Genomic DNA, 16,790 nt, shown 5'->3' with positions numbered 1-16,790 from the left:
GAGAATCTATCCTTTCATTTCACTATGAAATTCAAGATCCTTTCAGACTAATTATACAGTCTCTGTTATAGCCTTATCTAATGTTAATATTTATGGGTTTATTTTTTTGATATTCTTTCTTGTTTTTATATGCAACAGAATAATCTCTAATTAGAAATCTATGTTATTTTTAACACACATTTAAGTAGGATTAAATTTGTTTACATGAAACATCTTAAGGTTAAGAATCTTCCTACTCATATTTTTCAATTATAAATCAAATTTGATTTTTTTGATACTCTTCCAATATTTTATGTTCCTCTCTACAAGAAAAATTCAAAAAGGGGAGCACATTTTCCTATAGTTTAGACTGAACAGTTTTTTTGTATGTTTTAATAAATACAGTTGTTTTGCCTTTTGTAGTTAAAAAAAAAAGGTAAGCTTTCTTCCCAGAACACTTTTGAACACTTTTCTCCTAGTCAAGAGTTGGTTAAAAAGTGATAATGTATTCCTTAAAACTGAAGGAAAAATAGCAAATATGGCAAACTACTGAGAATCTACTGATATACCTTGTAAGCATATAATCTGTCATCTGGACATAACTATTTATCAATGTTTATTCACATCAAAAGGAAACATTTTACCATCTTTGTAATTTAAGATATATTTTAAAACTGTGAAAAAAGTAATTCACTTTCAAAAGTATTTTTTTTTTTTTAAACATCTATTTCTGCTTTATTGACTATGCCAAAGCCTTTGACTGTGTGGATCACAATAAACTGTGGAAAATTCTGAAAGACATGGGAATACCAGACCACCTGACGCCTCTTGAGAAACCTACATGCAGGTCAGGAAGCAACAGTTAGAACTGGACATGGAAAAACAGTTCAGTTCAAAAGTATTTTATGAATTACTCTACTTAATATGTTTCTTCTTGAAGAATTTAGTGTGTCAGATTAGCAAAAGCATAGAACAATTACCCTTAGCCACCCCATGGACTGCAGCCTACCAGGCTCCTCCATCCATGGGATTTTCCAGCCAAGAGTACTGGAGTAGGGTGCCATTGTCTTCTCCATAACTTTAAATACTTACATAATAATCTACTTAAACTGTGGACTAACTGCCCCACTCTGACTCTATCTGTCACCCAAGGTTTTTTACATTCTTAGATCAATTAAGGGATCCATTTGTTGGAACTGTGCTTTGCAGTCACTAGAATAATTTCCACTCATATGTTGTTTTTATTTTAAAACCTGGGAATGCTTCATGTTGGTAGTGTTTTCAAATAAAATTGATTTTTTACTCATTCTCTGGGCAATTTCAGTAGAAAGACATTTTTAAAATTCTGTCCTCTTTCTTAAAGACTTGAGGACATATGTGGGTAAAATACGTTATTTTATTTTAAATCCTTCTTCCTTCATGAAAACAATATTTGAAATATCTAAACTGTTACAACTCCAAACAGATGGCAGAACAACTGTGACTAACAGGTTTTCCTCTGAGATTTTTTCATTATCTAATCTTAATGAGGAAGCAATGTTTACAAATGGATAGCTAAAGCACTTAAAACATGAAAAAGCAATTTTTTAAAGCTAACAGTTAAAATAAGGCCTCAGGCTTTATCCTTGGCAGGAAGTATTCAGTTGACAAAGAACTTAGTAAGCATCTTCATCCCCTCCTCCCCCTACCCCCTCACTATGTAGGTGAAGATGCTTAACCCCAGTGGAAGAAGGTGGTCAAGGCGTCAGTCAGGACCTTGACTGATGAGGCACCTAGGATGGTGCCTGTCTCTTCATTGTTCCTTGGGTCCCTCTGACGTCTGTCTTTTGGGTTCCTTTAGAAGGGGGAATTGAGTTTAATACTAAATTTCCTATGTTTAAGAGATACTATTTCTTTCCCATTCATGCCTCATTTATCTCATTAAAATTGGGAAACTATTCAGTGGCTAAAAATCTCAATGGAAAAATTATACAAGAAGCCAATGATGTATTAATTAAAATGTAAACTTAGTGAAGAGTGAGGGAAACCAGCTGAGAAGGAGGCAGAGAGGAGAGAGAGACCAAAAGACGGGAAAGAGTCAGAGAGAGATGTAAAGAAAGTGAAAAAGAAAGGAGAAAATAAGAAGATTTGTTTCTCTTCATTTTCTGGATCTTAGAAATGTATTACAATTCTTATTTAAAAAAAAAAAGTAGATTTCAAAATTTGAGGAGAACATTTCTGAAAATAGCCTGTGTTAACCCTGATCCATTTTACAAATACTTGCTTGTCACACATGATGTAAAGATCCTGTGCAGGCCTTCTGCTGTGAGAGCAAGTCCTTGGATGCTTTGCCATTTTAAAAAGGTCTTTCCAGGTTTCTGTAACAGGGCATTGCCTGAGATTCCCAGGAATGAAGTCCCTTAGTATTTCACAGTAGAAAATTTTGTGACTAAACCAGACACTTAATATTGTTACATCAGTGAAAAAATCATCACTCTGTCATAGTCATCTTGAGTACATTTGTTCACTGTTAGCTTTAAGAATGAATGTTCCTGGGATGTCAATCTGATTGCTGACATTAAAATTATACCTATGAAAGTCTGTTTTCCACTCTCCTTTGGAAAATTTGACTAAATAAATCAACCCAGTGACTTTATATTTAGAACTTTTTATGCTTCCCATCAACACGATGCTACATGAATCATACATGAAACGTATAATGAAGGCTATCCACCACCGTGACACACACTGCCTGGATCCTTGCACTGATTACAGCATACTCAAGATTGCTGAACCCTGCAATATCACCTAAGAGGACAAACGTAGTAAAACTATTCATGAATGCCTAAATTTAGCTATTATTTAAAGATTTGTTAGAAATAGTAAATAGGATACCGTCACTTAGTTAAATGTGTCATTTCAGAAGCTTCTCTTATCTGACATGCCCCAAAGGACTAACGGGTGAAAGCTGTAAAAATTTTGAAGGAGAACACCACACAATTTTATAAATCCTATCTCATTTCCCCTGGAATACATGAAACCAGATCTTAATTGCTAATATTACCAAACTCAAATATCAATCATACATACCAGTTTGACATGAAAGCTCTAGGCATTTTAAAAAGAAATTAAGTTACAGCAAACTCTGATAAGTAAGCAAAATGAAAGTACAGGCAGGAGGGTACGTTACTTACCTTGTTCTATACTGAAAGTTCCTCTCAGATCTAGGGGAGTGTACTATAAGCTCTAATAGAGATGTGGAGAGGGTGTCTTTATGACAGCCTTTGAATCAAACAGTAACCAAGTGGTTTAAGTAGAAACATATATTTTGAAAGGTTAATCCACCCATACACAGGGAAACCCCGTTTTAAGAAAGTCACTCTGCTGCCAACAGGCTATTAATATACTCACCTCCCAGATACAAACACAACCTACAGATAAAAGATTCACAACCTATGTGAAAATACCACAGAGGATTCCCTCTGAGTCGCTATGTTGTAATGGAAACACAAGAAAACAATATACCTCTTCAGGCACTTGGGGTACTACAGGAAATCCACCTGCCCACTTAATGGAAAAGTTATATCAGCTTAATAGGGCCACAACACATAAACATCAATGTAGAATTAGTATAATTTACTGTAAGGACCACATAGGTCACACACTCATTTCTAGGAATGTTCCTCTGTTTCATCTTCCTATTTCTTTCCCTGAGAGAGCTAGCACCCAGGTTAACATTTAAATACTTGTTCTTTAAAGTAATTTAGAAATAAACCCACTCCCTTAAAAAAAAAAAAAAAAAAGAGTTGCTGAGTGTTTTCTTAGAGGAGAAATTGTATTTACGGCCTCTGTGTTGCTTCACCAGCATTACAGGATAGGAATTATGTATATTTTTTCTCATCATACAACAAAATACTTTATGTAATTATTAGCAGTGGCAAACCTCTCCAAAGTAAGAAAAAGTTTGTCTGAGTTCAGAAATGAAATCATTGTGGATAAAATACCCAACAGGTATTATTAGTGGTTATTTATATCATTTGATTATATTGATGTATTAATTTTTCTGGTAGTCATGGTGAGAGTAAGTAACAACCAATAGCATGTGGGCAACAACTGGAGAAGTCAGACTGTATCAGAGTTTGACTGTTGGTATATTTCAGCTTTTATCACAACAGGCATTATACTTCAGAAAAACAGATTGACATCATGAGAAGATCCCACTTTTATAATTCCACTTCTACAAACACACTTTAGAAAGTCAATGAATTTCAAAGAGGACTTTGACTTTTTTTAATGACAAAAATGTTAAAAATATCAATTTTGAGTGGCAAAATCATGACTGTTGTATTTTTTTTCTTTTTTCCCCTGTATTTTCAAAAATTTTTAGAAGAAAAAAATCTATAATGCAATGTAGATTGCATATACCCTCAACTTAAAAAATCTAAACAGAAACTAAGAAGTATGCAATCTGTCTTTAATCTGAGTTACTAAAGTAAACATATTTGATATGAAAATACCAATATTGTTATTTTAAGATCTCCTAAAGTCTTTATAACATGTCTTCTAAAAGGTCTTTCGAATTAACACAAAATTACATTTACCCAGTCAGTTTCTTTCCATGTGAGAAAAATAATTAGTATTTCACAAGAGTATGCCATTTTAGTGTAATACCAAAAGAGCAAGGAGACATTTATGAGGTGACAGCAATAAGGTGGAAAGTCAAGTTATTCTTATAGACTGGAAGTTTTAGATCTAACTGATACTTTCATTTTCTGAAATTTCTTTTAAAACTACAGAGTGCTATACAAATGCATACACAATTGCTGTTATTAATTGCCAACCTAGATAGTATATTGAAAAGCAGAGACATTACTTTGCCAACAAAGGTCCCTTTAGTCAAGGCTATGGTTTTTCCAGTGGTCATGTATGGATGTGAGAGTTGAACTGTGAAGAAAGCTGAGCGCCGAAGAATTGCTGCTTTTGAACTATGGTGTTGGAGAAGACTCTTGAGAGCCCCTTGGACTGCAAGGAGATCCAACCAGTCCATTCTAAAGGAGATCAGCCCTGGGTGTTCTTTGGAAGGAATGATGTTAAAGCTGAAACTCCAATACTTTGGCCACCTCATGTGAAGAGTTGACTCATTGGAAAAGACTCTGATACTGGGAGGGATTGGGGGCAGGAGGAAAAGGGGAGGACGGATGATGAGATGGCTGGATGGCATCACTGACTCGATGGACGTGAGTCTGGGTGAACTCCGGGAGATAGTGATGGACAGGGAGGCCTGGCTGCTGCGATTCATGGGGTCACAAAGAGTCGGACACGACTGAGAGACTGAACTGAACTGATTAAAACTTTGAACTATTCCCAGAATGAGTCTCAGGACCAACGTTGGGATGATCCTATAAATTAAAGTATGTGGAGAGAACATAGAAGTTTCTTTCAGAATTTATTGAAGATTAAGCAAGATTATTTCCATTTAAATCTATGGGCTAGAGGACTTCCCTGGTGGTCTAGTGTTTAAGAATCTTCCTGCCAATTCAGGGAACATGGGTTCGATCTCTAGTGTAAGAAGATTCCACATGCCTCAGGGCAACTAAGCAGATAAGCTGCAACTGAGCCTGAATGTTGAAACTAACTAAATAATTTTTTTTAAAAATTGAAAAAAAACACACAAAACTATGAGATGGACAATGGCAGTGGTGGTTCTAGTCAATGGAAGATGGAGTAGACATCATTTTCATTTACTTCATGAAAATGTTGGAGAAGGGAGAGTCTCTAAAACACAAGGACAGATCTTCTTATCTCAACCTCCCACCACTCTGACTGTGAAAGGGAAGCTGGACCTTCCCTAGAGTCCTGTCCTGAAGTAAAGGTATTACTGGTCCATAAAGCACTGTATTGCTTAGGGTACACATCTAAGCCAGTTAACATCAACTGCAAGCAAAAGGTGGTGATCTGCTGACCAAACGATTTTTACTGTTCACAAAAGAGCATTTTGTTTAGAGGTTTACCTTCAGGGAAAAATAAGGAAATGAGCTAGACTAGTACCTAAAGTGATTGATCCAAAATTAATTTCACATGGTTTGAGGGCACAAGTGTCTGAGGGAAAAGGTGAGGAATGGAGAAAATGAGACTTGGTTAAGAAAGACAAGGCCACTGAGAGTTGAGTTTGGGAAAAGAAAAGTTATATTCAATATTTCATCCTTTGTCTGGAAGTAATATGAAGAGTATTAAAGAGGCTAAGGAAAGGAAGTTTTCCAGCTTTAGGTTTGAGAAAGGGCAAGTCCAATCTGTCTTTAAAGATGAGCTGAATGTGTCACTCAATAATCAGGCTCCCATGGACCTCAGCTGCACCTCCTGTGCAGCCGTCCACAGGCGTCCTCAGGAAGACAAAGCGTTTCCACATGCTTGCTCTCTGGCATGATTCCAGACTTCTCTCCCTCTCTACCACTTACTCATGTTCCTTTTCCTCTCAACTTCTTAATTTCCCAGATTCTCAATCGTAAGATTGGCGATTGAATGGAGACAATTCATGTAGGTACCACCGTTGAGAAATTCACGTCTGAAGGCTTTATTGTCATAAGGTTTTTTAAGAAATGTGGTAAAACCAACCCAGCAATGTTTGTCCCATTAAAATGCAGTGTCCTTGGGAGTTGTTCAAAATAGATTCTGTCTGTTGGGTGAGAGCTTTCTGCAGGTTGGAGACTTTTGATAGTCCTCCAGAGTCCTTCAAGAGGGAGGCCATGGCCTCTTGCCAAACTTTGGTCATCGTTTCCCTGAGAGATTCAAACCAGAGAGTTTATTTCCATTACAACTTCAGGACGTCACCTGCGATATTACTTACAGGATGGGGACAGTTGTGCCAGGAGCCCCAGCTGGATGGCTATCAAACCAGAAGAGTAATATCATGACTTCTGCTCTACTGTCTCCTAGTGTAGTTTATGAAGAATAGACATTAGTATTAATTTGGGCTTTTGTATCTCTGTTCATTCTGTTCTAGTGCCAGTTGTCTCACTGTTTATACTCTGCACTGTTCACTGAACCTAGGGTAGGCAAGGCGTGAGCTAAGAGGGTGGAAGGAGACTAGAGGAGCTGTAGGAACTGCAGGCACGTTTGTTCTCTCTTGGCAGCGGCCACAGCACAACCTAACACAACACAACCTCTCTCCTGACTGGCACAGCAGCCACACCTGTGTTCTCTCCTGGCTAACGCCAGCTGCAACAGTAAACACGCTGTATTCTTTCCTCTCTGGTGGATTGAAGGGACGCAGCTGTGAGGCAGCAGTAATTCCCGCCATTTTATGGGTGGGGCTCATATGTCTATATCACCCAGAGCAGCTCCTCACCGTAGTGCTATAAGCGATCTCAGCCGTTGTATAATTATTTACAAAACGTGGGGGGAGAGAGCCTGAACGTGCCATCTTCGCTATTTTGCGCTCTCCCCACAGCTTTCTACTTCATACAAGATGGCATTTTTTTTCCTCTCAAATTCCCATAACAACCAGGATTAGAGCTGAAATTAGAGCTGATTAGAAATTTGATAAAATTTCACCTGGGTAAAAACTGACACAGAAAACAATTTTTTTCATCACTTGGTAAAATCGAATACTTTTCCATGAAGCTCTAGGAACAGCTATACTCATGGGATAGTGGTAAAATTTGGTTTTTGTACTTTTTTTTTTTCAATAAAACTATCATTTTAAGAAAATGAGTATTTCCATACATTTTCACTGAGTTCTTCCTCATTACCATGTGTATGTGTGTGTGTGTTTGCGTGCTGTTTTAAAAAAAGACTCCAGTATAGATAACAAAGGGTTGAACAGCAAATAATATAAATCATTAAAATATCACAGATCTACTTTTTCGTAAGGTTGAGATTCAACTTAAAAAAAAAAAAATTCTGCCAAAAAGAAGATATATCAGGCAAACAATTGGGTGGGAGAAGAGGCATAGATCTCATTTCTAAAGAGAATGAAAGAATGGATATGAATCATGGATCTAGATAAATCAGAAATGCAGCTGTTTGGAACCTAAGTCTCCTTATTGCTCTACACCAGGCCTAAAGACGTGATGATCTTTAAAGAGCAACCCCAGGTGTTGCCACTGCAGAGACATCTCAAGGGAACTCTTTGACACTCGGCCCCTTAGACTTTTACTCTCAACAAGACTGTATCCCTTCTGTTTCTGATACTCATGAGTAAAATTCCTCATCCGAATTCAGGAATCATACCTGTTTTCAACATTAAACTTGCTTTGATCATTCCTATCTTAACAGGAATTACCACCCAAAGAGCATTCACTTAGAAATCAGGCATTTTGGACCAAATTTTATAAGACCAACAGTGAATATACATTCTCCATCTGTGCAAAAGCTGAGTTTGGGTATTGGAAGGCCTACACATCCTATTGAAGAGACATTTTTCTTATAGCAGTTTCTTGTTTACAGTTGAAAATCTAAAACAGAAAAATAATCTCTGATCATAAGTTCTGATTTCCACCTTCTGTGACCCTCACTTAAAGCCAATTGGTCTCATGTGATCTTCGGATCTTAACTCCAAATCCATAGCATCATGGGGTTCACACACTTGGGAATAGACAGGAACTTTTGTAGAAACAGTTCCTAAAATGGATATTTCAAGGAAAAGTCATTTACTTTGCTAAAGTTTGGGAGAGGCCATAGGTGTTTTATCCCATAGGACTCAGAAGGTTATAAACAAATGTAAGACTTTACCTTCAGCACTTTGAAACTCACAAAATAATTTTGAAGCTTGTATTGGAAATAATTTTGTACACAAAAGAATAAAATGCTAAGATCTGTTTATAGAAGTTTAATTTAAGCCAATGCATTATTCTGTGGCATTAATCCTAACAACCTCACTACAAACTGCATTCATTTAACCCCTGGAGATTCAGTTCCTTTACCTAAAAATGAGATTGAACCAGATGATGCCTGAAAATCCCATTCAGGTCAAAGATACTATAATTTGATATCACCCTAAATAGTAAACAATACATTTCCATTTTGATTGGTTTTATGCTTTTTCAATTCTCTTGTATAGTTGAGGGAAAAAAATTACAAAATTTTAACCCTCCTATTGTTGTGCAATGTGTCTACTCTGAGTTGATTTTACTCATGGAATTATATTAACTCTTTCAGCTCTTAAACCAAAGTATCAGACAGAAGAGTTGAACTCCCAGCACAGTTAAAATGCTTTATACTGGAATGCATAATCTACTGCCAAGGAGTAACTAGGCCTTGGGAAAAATTATCATGTCCTTCATTGTTCTGTAAAAATATTTAACTGTAAAGGAAAGCACTTCACTTTGAAGGATATTTTCTCTATTTTACAAAGATGCTAATTTGAGAAAGTCGAGAGTAAACAAGGAAAATAATACTTTTTCCTTGAATTTAAAAATTACAAATGTCAAACATACGACTTATGCAAAGTTTAAGAATAATAAAACTACATTAAAGAAAGAAAAAAATGGAGAGGTAACTCCTGATACAAGGCTGTGATTTCCAAATATAATGCATTTTTAGATGATTTAGGCCATGTTCCTCCAATTTTTTTCTTGTTGGTACACGTAACAATTGGTGTCATTATTGAGCATAATATTTTGTTACTGAATGAAATCAACCAGTATTACTATTGACAATAATATTTTTTGATTGGGTAAAGTAGGAACTGAACTTCCTGCAGTTCAATAAATTATATTTTCTTCTTTATATACTAGAATGGACATAGATAATTAACCAAATTATGTTAAAGATATTTTCATGGTCATTCTCTCTGGTTTTTAAAATTGTGCATAATGAGCCATGTGATATGAAAATAAACACATAGAGACAGAGACTGTTGCTGAGATTAAGCCAAGTTTATAAGAAAAATTATCTTGGATAATTTGATAACTTATCTTTGTTGTGTGGCATGATAGTTAAATATAAATGGAAGCAGTTTACATTTATGAATTTGATGAGGTTAATTGGGATAATGACTAGTAGTAATTTCGAATCATCAGTTACGTCCCACATGCTTTACAAACATTTAACATAAGGTCTTTGGACCATCAAAAAGCTTGTAAGAAAGGCAGAATCTCAGGCCCCATTCCAAGCTTACTAAATGAAAATCTGCATTTTCACAAGATATCCAGATAGGTATGAGAGGGAATCTTATTAATGAACGATAAAATCTGAGATGATGAAAGTGAAAGATGAGAGTGAAAAAGTTGGCTTAAAACTCAGCATTCAGAAAACGAAGAACATGGTATCCAGTCCCATCACTTCATGGAAAATAGATGGGGAAACAATGGGAACAGTGAGAGACTTTATTTTTGGGGGCTCCAAAAATCACTGCAGATGGTGACTGCAGCCATGAAATTAAAAGATGCTTGCTCCTTGGATGAAAAGCTATGACCAACCTAGAGAGCATATTAAAAAGCAGAGACATTACTTTGCCAACAAAGGTCTGTCTCGGCAAAGCTATGGTTTTTCCAGTAGTCATGTATGGATGTGAGAGTTGGACTATAAAGAAAGCTGAGCATCAAAGAATTGGTGCTTTTAAAATGTGGTGTTGGACAAGACTCTTGAGAGTCCCTTGGACAGCAAGGAGATCCAACCAGTCCATCCTAAAGGAAATCAGTCCTGAATATTCATTGGAAGGATTGATGCTGAAGCTGAAACTCTAATACTTTGGCCACCTGATACGAAGAACCAACTCACTGGAAAAGACTCTGTTGCTGGGAAAGACTGAAGGCTGAAGGAGAAGGGGATGACAGAGGATGAGATGGTTGGATGTTATCATCGACTTGATGAACATGAGTTTGAGCAAGCTCTGGGAGTTGGTGATGGACAGGGAGGCCTGGTGTGCTGCAGTCCATGGGGTCGCAAAAAGTCAGACACGACTGAGCAACTCAACTGAACTGAAAGTCTGAGAAAGAACACATTATCTCATTTATTCTTTTTAGTAACTAGACCCCTGTTGGCTTCCCTGATGGCTCAGTGGTAAAGAATCCAACCTTGGTGCAGAAAAACCTGGTTCAATCCCTGGTTCAAGAAGATCCCCTGGAGAAGGAAATGACAATCCCCTCCAGGATTCTTGCCTGGGAAATCCCATGGGGAGAGGAGGCTGAACGACTAAGCACACACACACGTATGGGAAGATGCAAGAGCTTAGGCTCATTGAAATCTCTCCTTTGATGTGCACCTTAGCTATCTTGGGCCAGTGTCTTGAATCCCCTCCAACTGTAGTGGGAAGTTGAAGCCATGAGAATTCTAGTCACTGTACTTTGAATCACTTGTTCTTGGGAGTTGAGATCATTCTACATGGTGTTCATATCTCTGAGATCATGAGCCTGAGACTTCCATACTGTCCTGTGTCACTGATAAAGCTTAACAAGACTCAGTCTTCTCCTTAGGCTCTTAGAGATACATACTCTCTGAATTTCTTTGGTTTATGGTGAAATACCTTATGCCCATAATTCAAAGCTTGCTTGATTACAAGTTACATGGTAATAGCCATCTCCATGAAGAATCTGGGATCAATTAGTGAAACAGAGCCACAGGTCTACAATCATCAAATCAAGAAGCATACCCACATAGGTATACGTTACTTCTCAGGAAACAGAGCTTCATGGATGTTGGGTGAAAAGTGATGACAGCTCGACAATTTCATAAGAGAAATACTGAGTTTTCCTTAAGTTATTGAAGCAACACAATATCATGTAAATTTTATTCTCTATCTGACGGAGCCAATTTTGAACTATGCATTTATCTGCTTATTGCAATTCCGATTTCAGTAACATCTCGTTAGTGTTTCATTGGCTTCCCAGGTGGCTCAGTGGTAATGAATTTGCTTGCCAATGCAGGAGATGCAGGAGACGTGGGTTCAATCCCTGGGTTGGGAATAACCCCTGAAGGAGAAAATGGCAACCCACTCCAGCATTCTCGCCTGGAAAATCCTATGGGCAGAGGAGCCAAGTTCCCACCAGGCTCCTCTGTGACTTGTGTGACTTGTAATCAAGATTCTACAAAAAGAGAGCAAACAGGCTTAGAAATGATACAACTTGGCTTCCTACCTGTTAAGTCAGCAAAGCAAGGTACACAGTCCAGACGCAGAGCACAGAGAAATAGACTCTACCCTACTATTGGGAGAAGAAAGGCAACTTTTCAGTCTTTCCCAATAAGAGGAGGGACATGCAACTTAGATGCCCCATCTCCTGCCTCATTAAGACCAGCAGCCCCCCAAAGCTTGACTGCCTTTCTCGACCGGCTGCTGACTGCCAACATACATGAGTTCCACTGACACAAAAGTTGCCTGTCTGAGCCCAGGACAATGCACAGAAATGTGAGTTAAACAATTAGCCATTTTATTCCATCACTAAGTTTTAGAGTGATTTGCTTCACAGCAAAAACTAAGTGATAGACTGGCCTATGAGATACTAAAGAATGTACACTAACACTGAACTTTAAATCCGTTTTTATTTTTGTCTTTTGAGAAACATGAAAGGGTATCCAACTCACAGCTCACAGCCCCACTTCTGAGAAAAATAAACAAAACAGCACAAACCGTCCCCTATCCTTCACTCTGTAGTCCCTCAAGCCGATCTGAAGCCCCTCTTGCCTCATTCTGAAACCACTCCTCAAAATTTTGTCTAAGGGCCTGCCCACCCACGCTCCTCACTTCCTGTCTCTCAAAAAGTCACCCTCCATGAGTGAGGGAGTGACTGCGGACCTGCCCTGCCTGCTCAGCTGCGCCCCAGGGCCCAGTAGCCTGCCTCCTGTCCTTGCCTGCTCCCAGAGACAGCCGTGGCCCAGGCTTCCTGGAAAAGCTGGGCTCCTTCCTCACTCTGATGACCTTTCTCACAGAGAAACTCTTTAAAATGTTTCCAAAAAACCACCTCATGTCCACATTTGGAGATGAGATGTAGAAGGAGCCTGGAAGTGGGAAACTCGTTCACACCTTCACCTGGGGGCTGGCTAGACTCTCTACTGGACGTATGGCCACGGTCACCCCTCAAAAGCATACCCAGACTAGGAACTTGATTGGGGAAAAAAGGGTGAGTTGAGGCTATGAGCAAACAGAATTCCCAAATAGAAGATAACTTTTTAAGGTGGCTCAGATGGTAAAGCGTCTGCTTGCAATGCCAGAGACCTGGGTTCAATCCCTGGGTGGGGAAGATCCCCTAGAGAAGGAAATGGCAACCCACTCCAGTATTCTTACCTGGAAAATTCCATGGACAGAGGAGCCTGGTGGGCTATAGTCCATGGGGTTGCGAAGAGTCGAACTTGACTGAGCAACTTCACTTTTAACTAAAATTGCATAGTGTCTTCAAGTGGGTAAGTATCTCCAAAACAAGTCGAAATTAGAAAGCAGTGGTTATTGTAGTTGCCAGAACTTTAATGGAAATGTCTCAGCGTGGATTCACCTTTAGCTGCTAGCATTGCTAGACAGTATTAATTCTACCATGTAGTACTGGTACTGCTAGAGTGCTGTACAGGTGAGCTATGGGGATTGGGGGTTTCTGTGGTAGACTGGGAGGTCTGACTTGCCAATTAGTACAGGAAAAAAACTCAGTCAACACAACAAATCAGGATATTAAGTTACTGGAGAAATTCAGAAACAAGAACCAAGGGATACACAAGCCAAAGTATTCAGATAGGGAACTGGGTCAGAGTCCGTTATCACATTTTGGAATCAGCCATGAAGGTCAGGAGTAAGAAAAACTATTGTAATCCAAACCTCATTGAGATGAGACGCTGAACTTTCTTACTTGGTTCTTTCCTTCCTAAAATGGATCTGTATCTGTGAGTGGAAAGTTGTGCAGAGCTAAACAAATGTTCCTGCCCACTGTTAGGAAAGCCCCAGGGGGAGACTGAAGTGAGGCTTTAAGCTTGCTGGGCATGAGCAGAAGGTGGAAAAGGTCAAAACCTCAAGTGAAATCATCCAATTCCCAGGTCCTTTCTTTGGGTCCACCTCATCATAGTCATGGAACAGAAGTGCTGGAGCTTAAAGGTCTTATCCTGGACTGAATTCTTTTTTTGACTCTTCATTTGATGGTTATAAGTAGATGGCAAAACTAAGTTGGCCAAAAATGATGAAGAATAAAGGTAGACATAAATGAAGCAGTTAAATGGAGTTGAAAATATTTGAAAGGGATCAATGAAATAATTGTTTACTTATTAGAAATCACATATATGTACTTGTTAGGAATTATATATATGTGTTATATATGTATATATATTTTCTAATAAGTAAACAATTATATATAACATATATATGTATTTCCAGGTGGCACAGTGGTAAAGAGTCTGCCTGTCAATGCAGGAGATGCAAGAGACCCTGGTTCCATCTCTGGGTCAGGAAGACCTCCTGGAGAAGGAAATGGCAAACCACTCCAATATTCTTGCCTCAGAAATCCCATGGATAGAGGAGCCTGGTGGGTTACAAAGTCCATGGGATCCCAAAGAGCTGGACATGACTGAACATATATACATATATGAAATGAGAATCACAGTCTATCGCTGACTTGGAGAAATTCTCTCAGTATGATTTCATTCATTTGCCATTTTTTAAGTAATCTTGACCAATGAAAGCATGACTTGAGATCATGCATGTGGCTAGTTGAACAGAAGCACTAAATTGTATTGAGTCAGAATCTGGAAAGTTTAGTAAAACTTAACTTCCAGGGGAAGGTCATTTTAGGTAGGGTAGATTCTAGTGTTAGCACATGGACACTTTTCTTTAGGCAGGATTGTTGCTTGGCTGTTTGAAAGATGCTCTTCGACTGATAGTCTGAGAATTTGGATTGTAGTCAAGTTTAGCGGGGGCTTCCCAGTTGGCTCAGAGGTTAAAGCATCTGCCTGCAATGTCGGAGACCTGGGTTTGATCCCTGGGTTGGGAAGATCCTCTGGAGAAGGAAATGGTAACCCACTCCAGTATTCTTGCCTGGAGAATCCCATGGGCGGAGGAGCCTGGTGGGCTACAGTCCACGGGGTCGAAAAGAGTTGGACACGACTGAGCGACTTCACTTTAGTTATACTTAGAGGGAGAGCTAAAATATGTTGTTCAGGAATATCTGTATATCATTAGTAATCATCTATATAGCCTGTCTGAGGAAGAAGTGTGCTATTTTGTTCCTATTTTAATCATCTTGAAGACAGTAAATATTATGTTGTTAGGATAGATTTCTGCAATAAAATCTCATGAAGCATTCTACTTTCTCAGCTCAGATTTTAACTTGAGCACACACTCCTCAAATTCTACAGTAATTGTTATTACTATAGTTGATACTCAGTGCTTGCGAAATCTTGAAGGTAACAGTGCTGTGACTTGAAAGCTGTTGCATCAATTAATTTGAGAGAGCAGAGGAACCAAAGTAATGAACCATTAAAAGGGCTATATTTTCAGAGTAGTTGTATGCTCTACACGACAATACAAAGAATACCATCTCCAGTGAGTTTAATTAAGCCAAATGGGCATAACTACAAATTGCTACCCATATTTTTGAGGAGGAGGGAATGTGCATTCTTGCTGTCACTGATGAATATTTTGCATTGATCTTATTGCTTGACTCCTGACTGTCCACCAGGCATAGACCTACTGTTTCTTGTTCACGTCTGGCCTCTGTTCTCTCCAGGGGTGATCATCCTTTTGTGGAGTTCCCACACCATATCCTTAGCCTTTGCCTTTGGCTCCCCAGGATCTGGTTTTTGGCTCTATAGCATCCACATCACTTTTCATGTCTCTGCAAGATAGCACTGTAACTTCTGATGTACACATATATTCACCTTCACAGTCCAAGCCAGCAGATGGATCATGGCTTACTTGTTGCTTACCTATAAGTATCTTTCTATTCTTTGGAACAAGAAGGAAGCTTTCTCAAGGAGAGTAGAAATAACCCCCTCATCTCTTTCTCTTTCCCCCCTGATACTCATGACATTGGGAGTGGAATATTAGGATATGTTGTGATTTTTGTCACAAGGTAAGGCAGATGGCGCTCAGTTGTGTGGCTAGAGGAAGCTCTTTTCCTCTGGATTCAGAGTGCATACTTTAACACTGCAAAGAGTGGAGGGCTGAAATAGTAGGTGCTATTTCAGAGTCAGTGCTTCCTCCCAGCCCATCCAGAATATAGGGGGTTCCTCTCCCCCTCTCCTGGCTCCCTCCTCATGGCCAAGTGCCCCCCTCATTCCCTTTACCCAATAATCCATCAAAATTTCAATAAATCATGTTGAGGTTAGCTCTCTGAACACTGCCAGAATTGCAGTTGCTGGAGGAGCCTGGTGGGCCGCAGTCCATGGGGTCGCTAAGAGTCGGACAAGACTCAGCGACTTCGCTTTCACTTTTCACTTTCCTGCACTGGAGAAGGCAATGGCAACCCATTCCAGTGTTCTTGCCTGGAGAATCTCAGGGACGGGGGAGCCTTGTGGGCTGCTGTCTATGGGGTCGCACAGAGTCGGACACGACTGAAGCGACTTAGCAGCAGCAGCAGCAGCAGCTAGATTCCTGAAGTTAGGGAGTCAGACACTTGGATTTCAAATTCTGGCTTTATGATCTTGAGTAAGATGACTTTTAATCTATTTTTACTTGATTTTCCTCTGTTGTAAAGAGGATTGCTATGGTGGTGGTTATTACTATTGTCATTATTACATGGTTGCTATGAGGATCGAAAATGGAGCATAAAAAATAATCAGAACACAGCAAACATTCTGTCAACCAGCCTGGGCCTGAGAGAGCACGTCCCTTCATCAGGGCCTGGAGCCTGGAGTGCCCAATGTTTGAAGCTTCCTGTGAGTCAGGGGCTACACTGTCCTCAAGAGCAGGCTCCCTAGAGTTA

The 16,790-nt window shown here is 39.1% G+C and overlaps 1 protein-coding gene across 1 annotated transcript in view; it reads right to left on the bottom strand.

The window, feature by feature from the left end:
* Positions 1–7,255, bottom strand: part of TNIP3 (TNFAIP3 interacting protein 3) — a 120,271-nt gene extending 113,016 nt beyond the window's left edge. Inside the window, exon 1 of the mRNA XM_061421202.1 lies at positions 7,148–7,255. Coding sequence (XP_061277186.1) covers positions 7,148–7,255 — 108 coding nt within the window. The remainder of the gene's footprint in view (positions 1–7,147) is intronic.
* Positions 7,256–16,790: the final 9,535 nt, after the last annotated feature.

The sequence above is a fragment of the Bos javanicus genome, chromosome 6 (assembly GCF_032452875.1).
Source record: "Bos javanicus breed banteng chromosome 6, ARS-OSU_banteng_1.0, whole genome shotgun sequence".
Lineage (NCBI taxonomy): Eukaryota > Metazoa > Chordata > Mammalia > Artiodactyla > Bovidae > Bos > Bos javanicus.
This window is presented reverse-complemented; position numbering and strand designations above follow the sequence as displayed.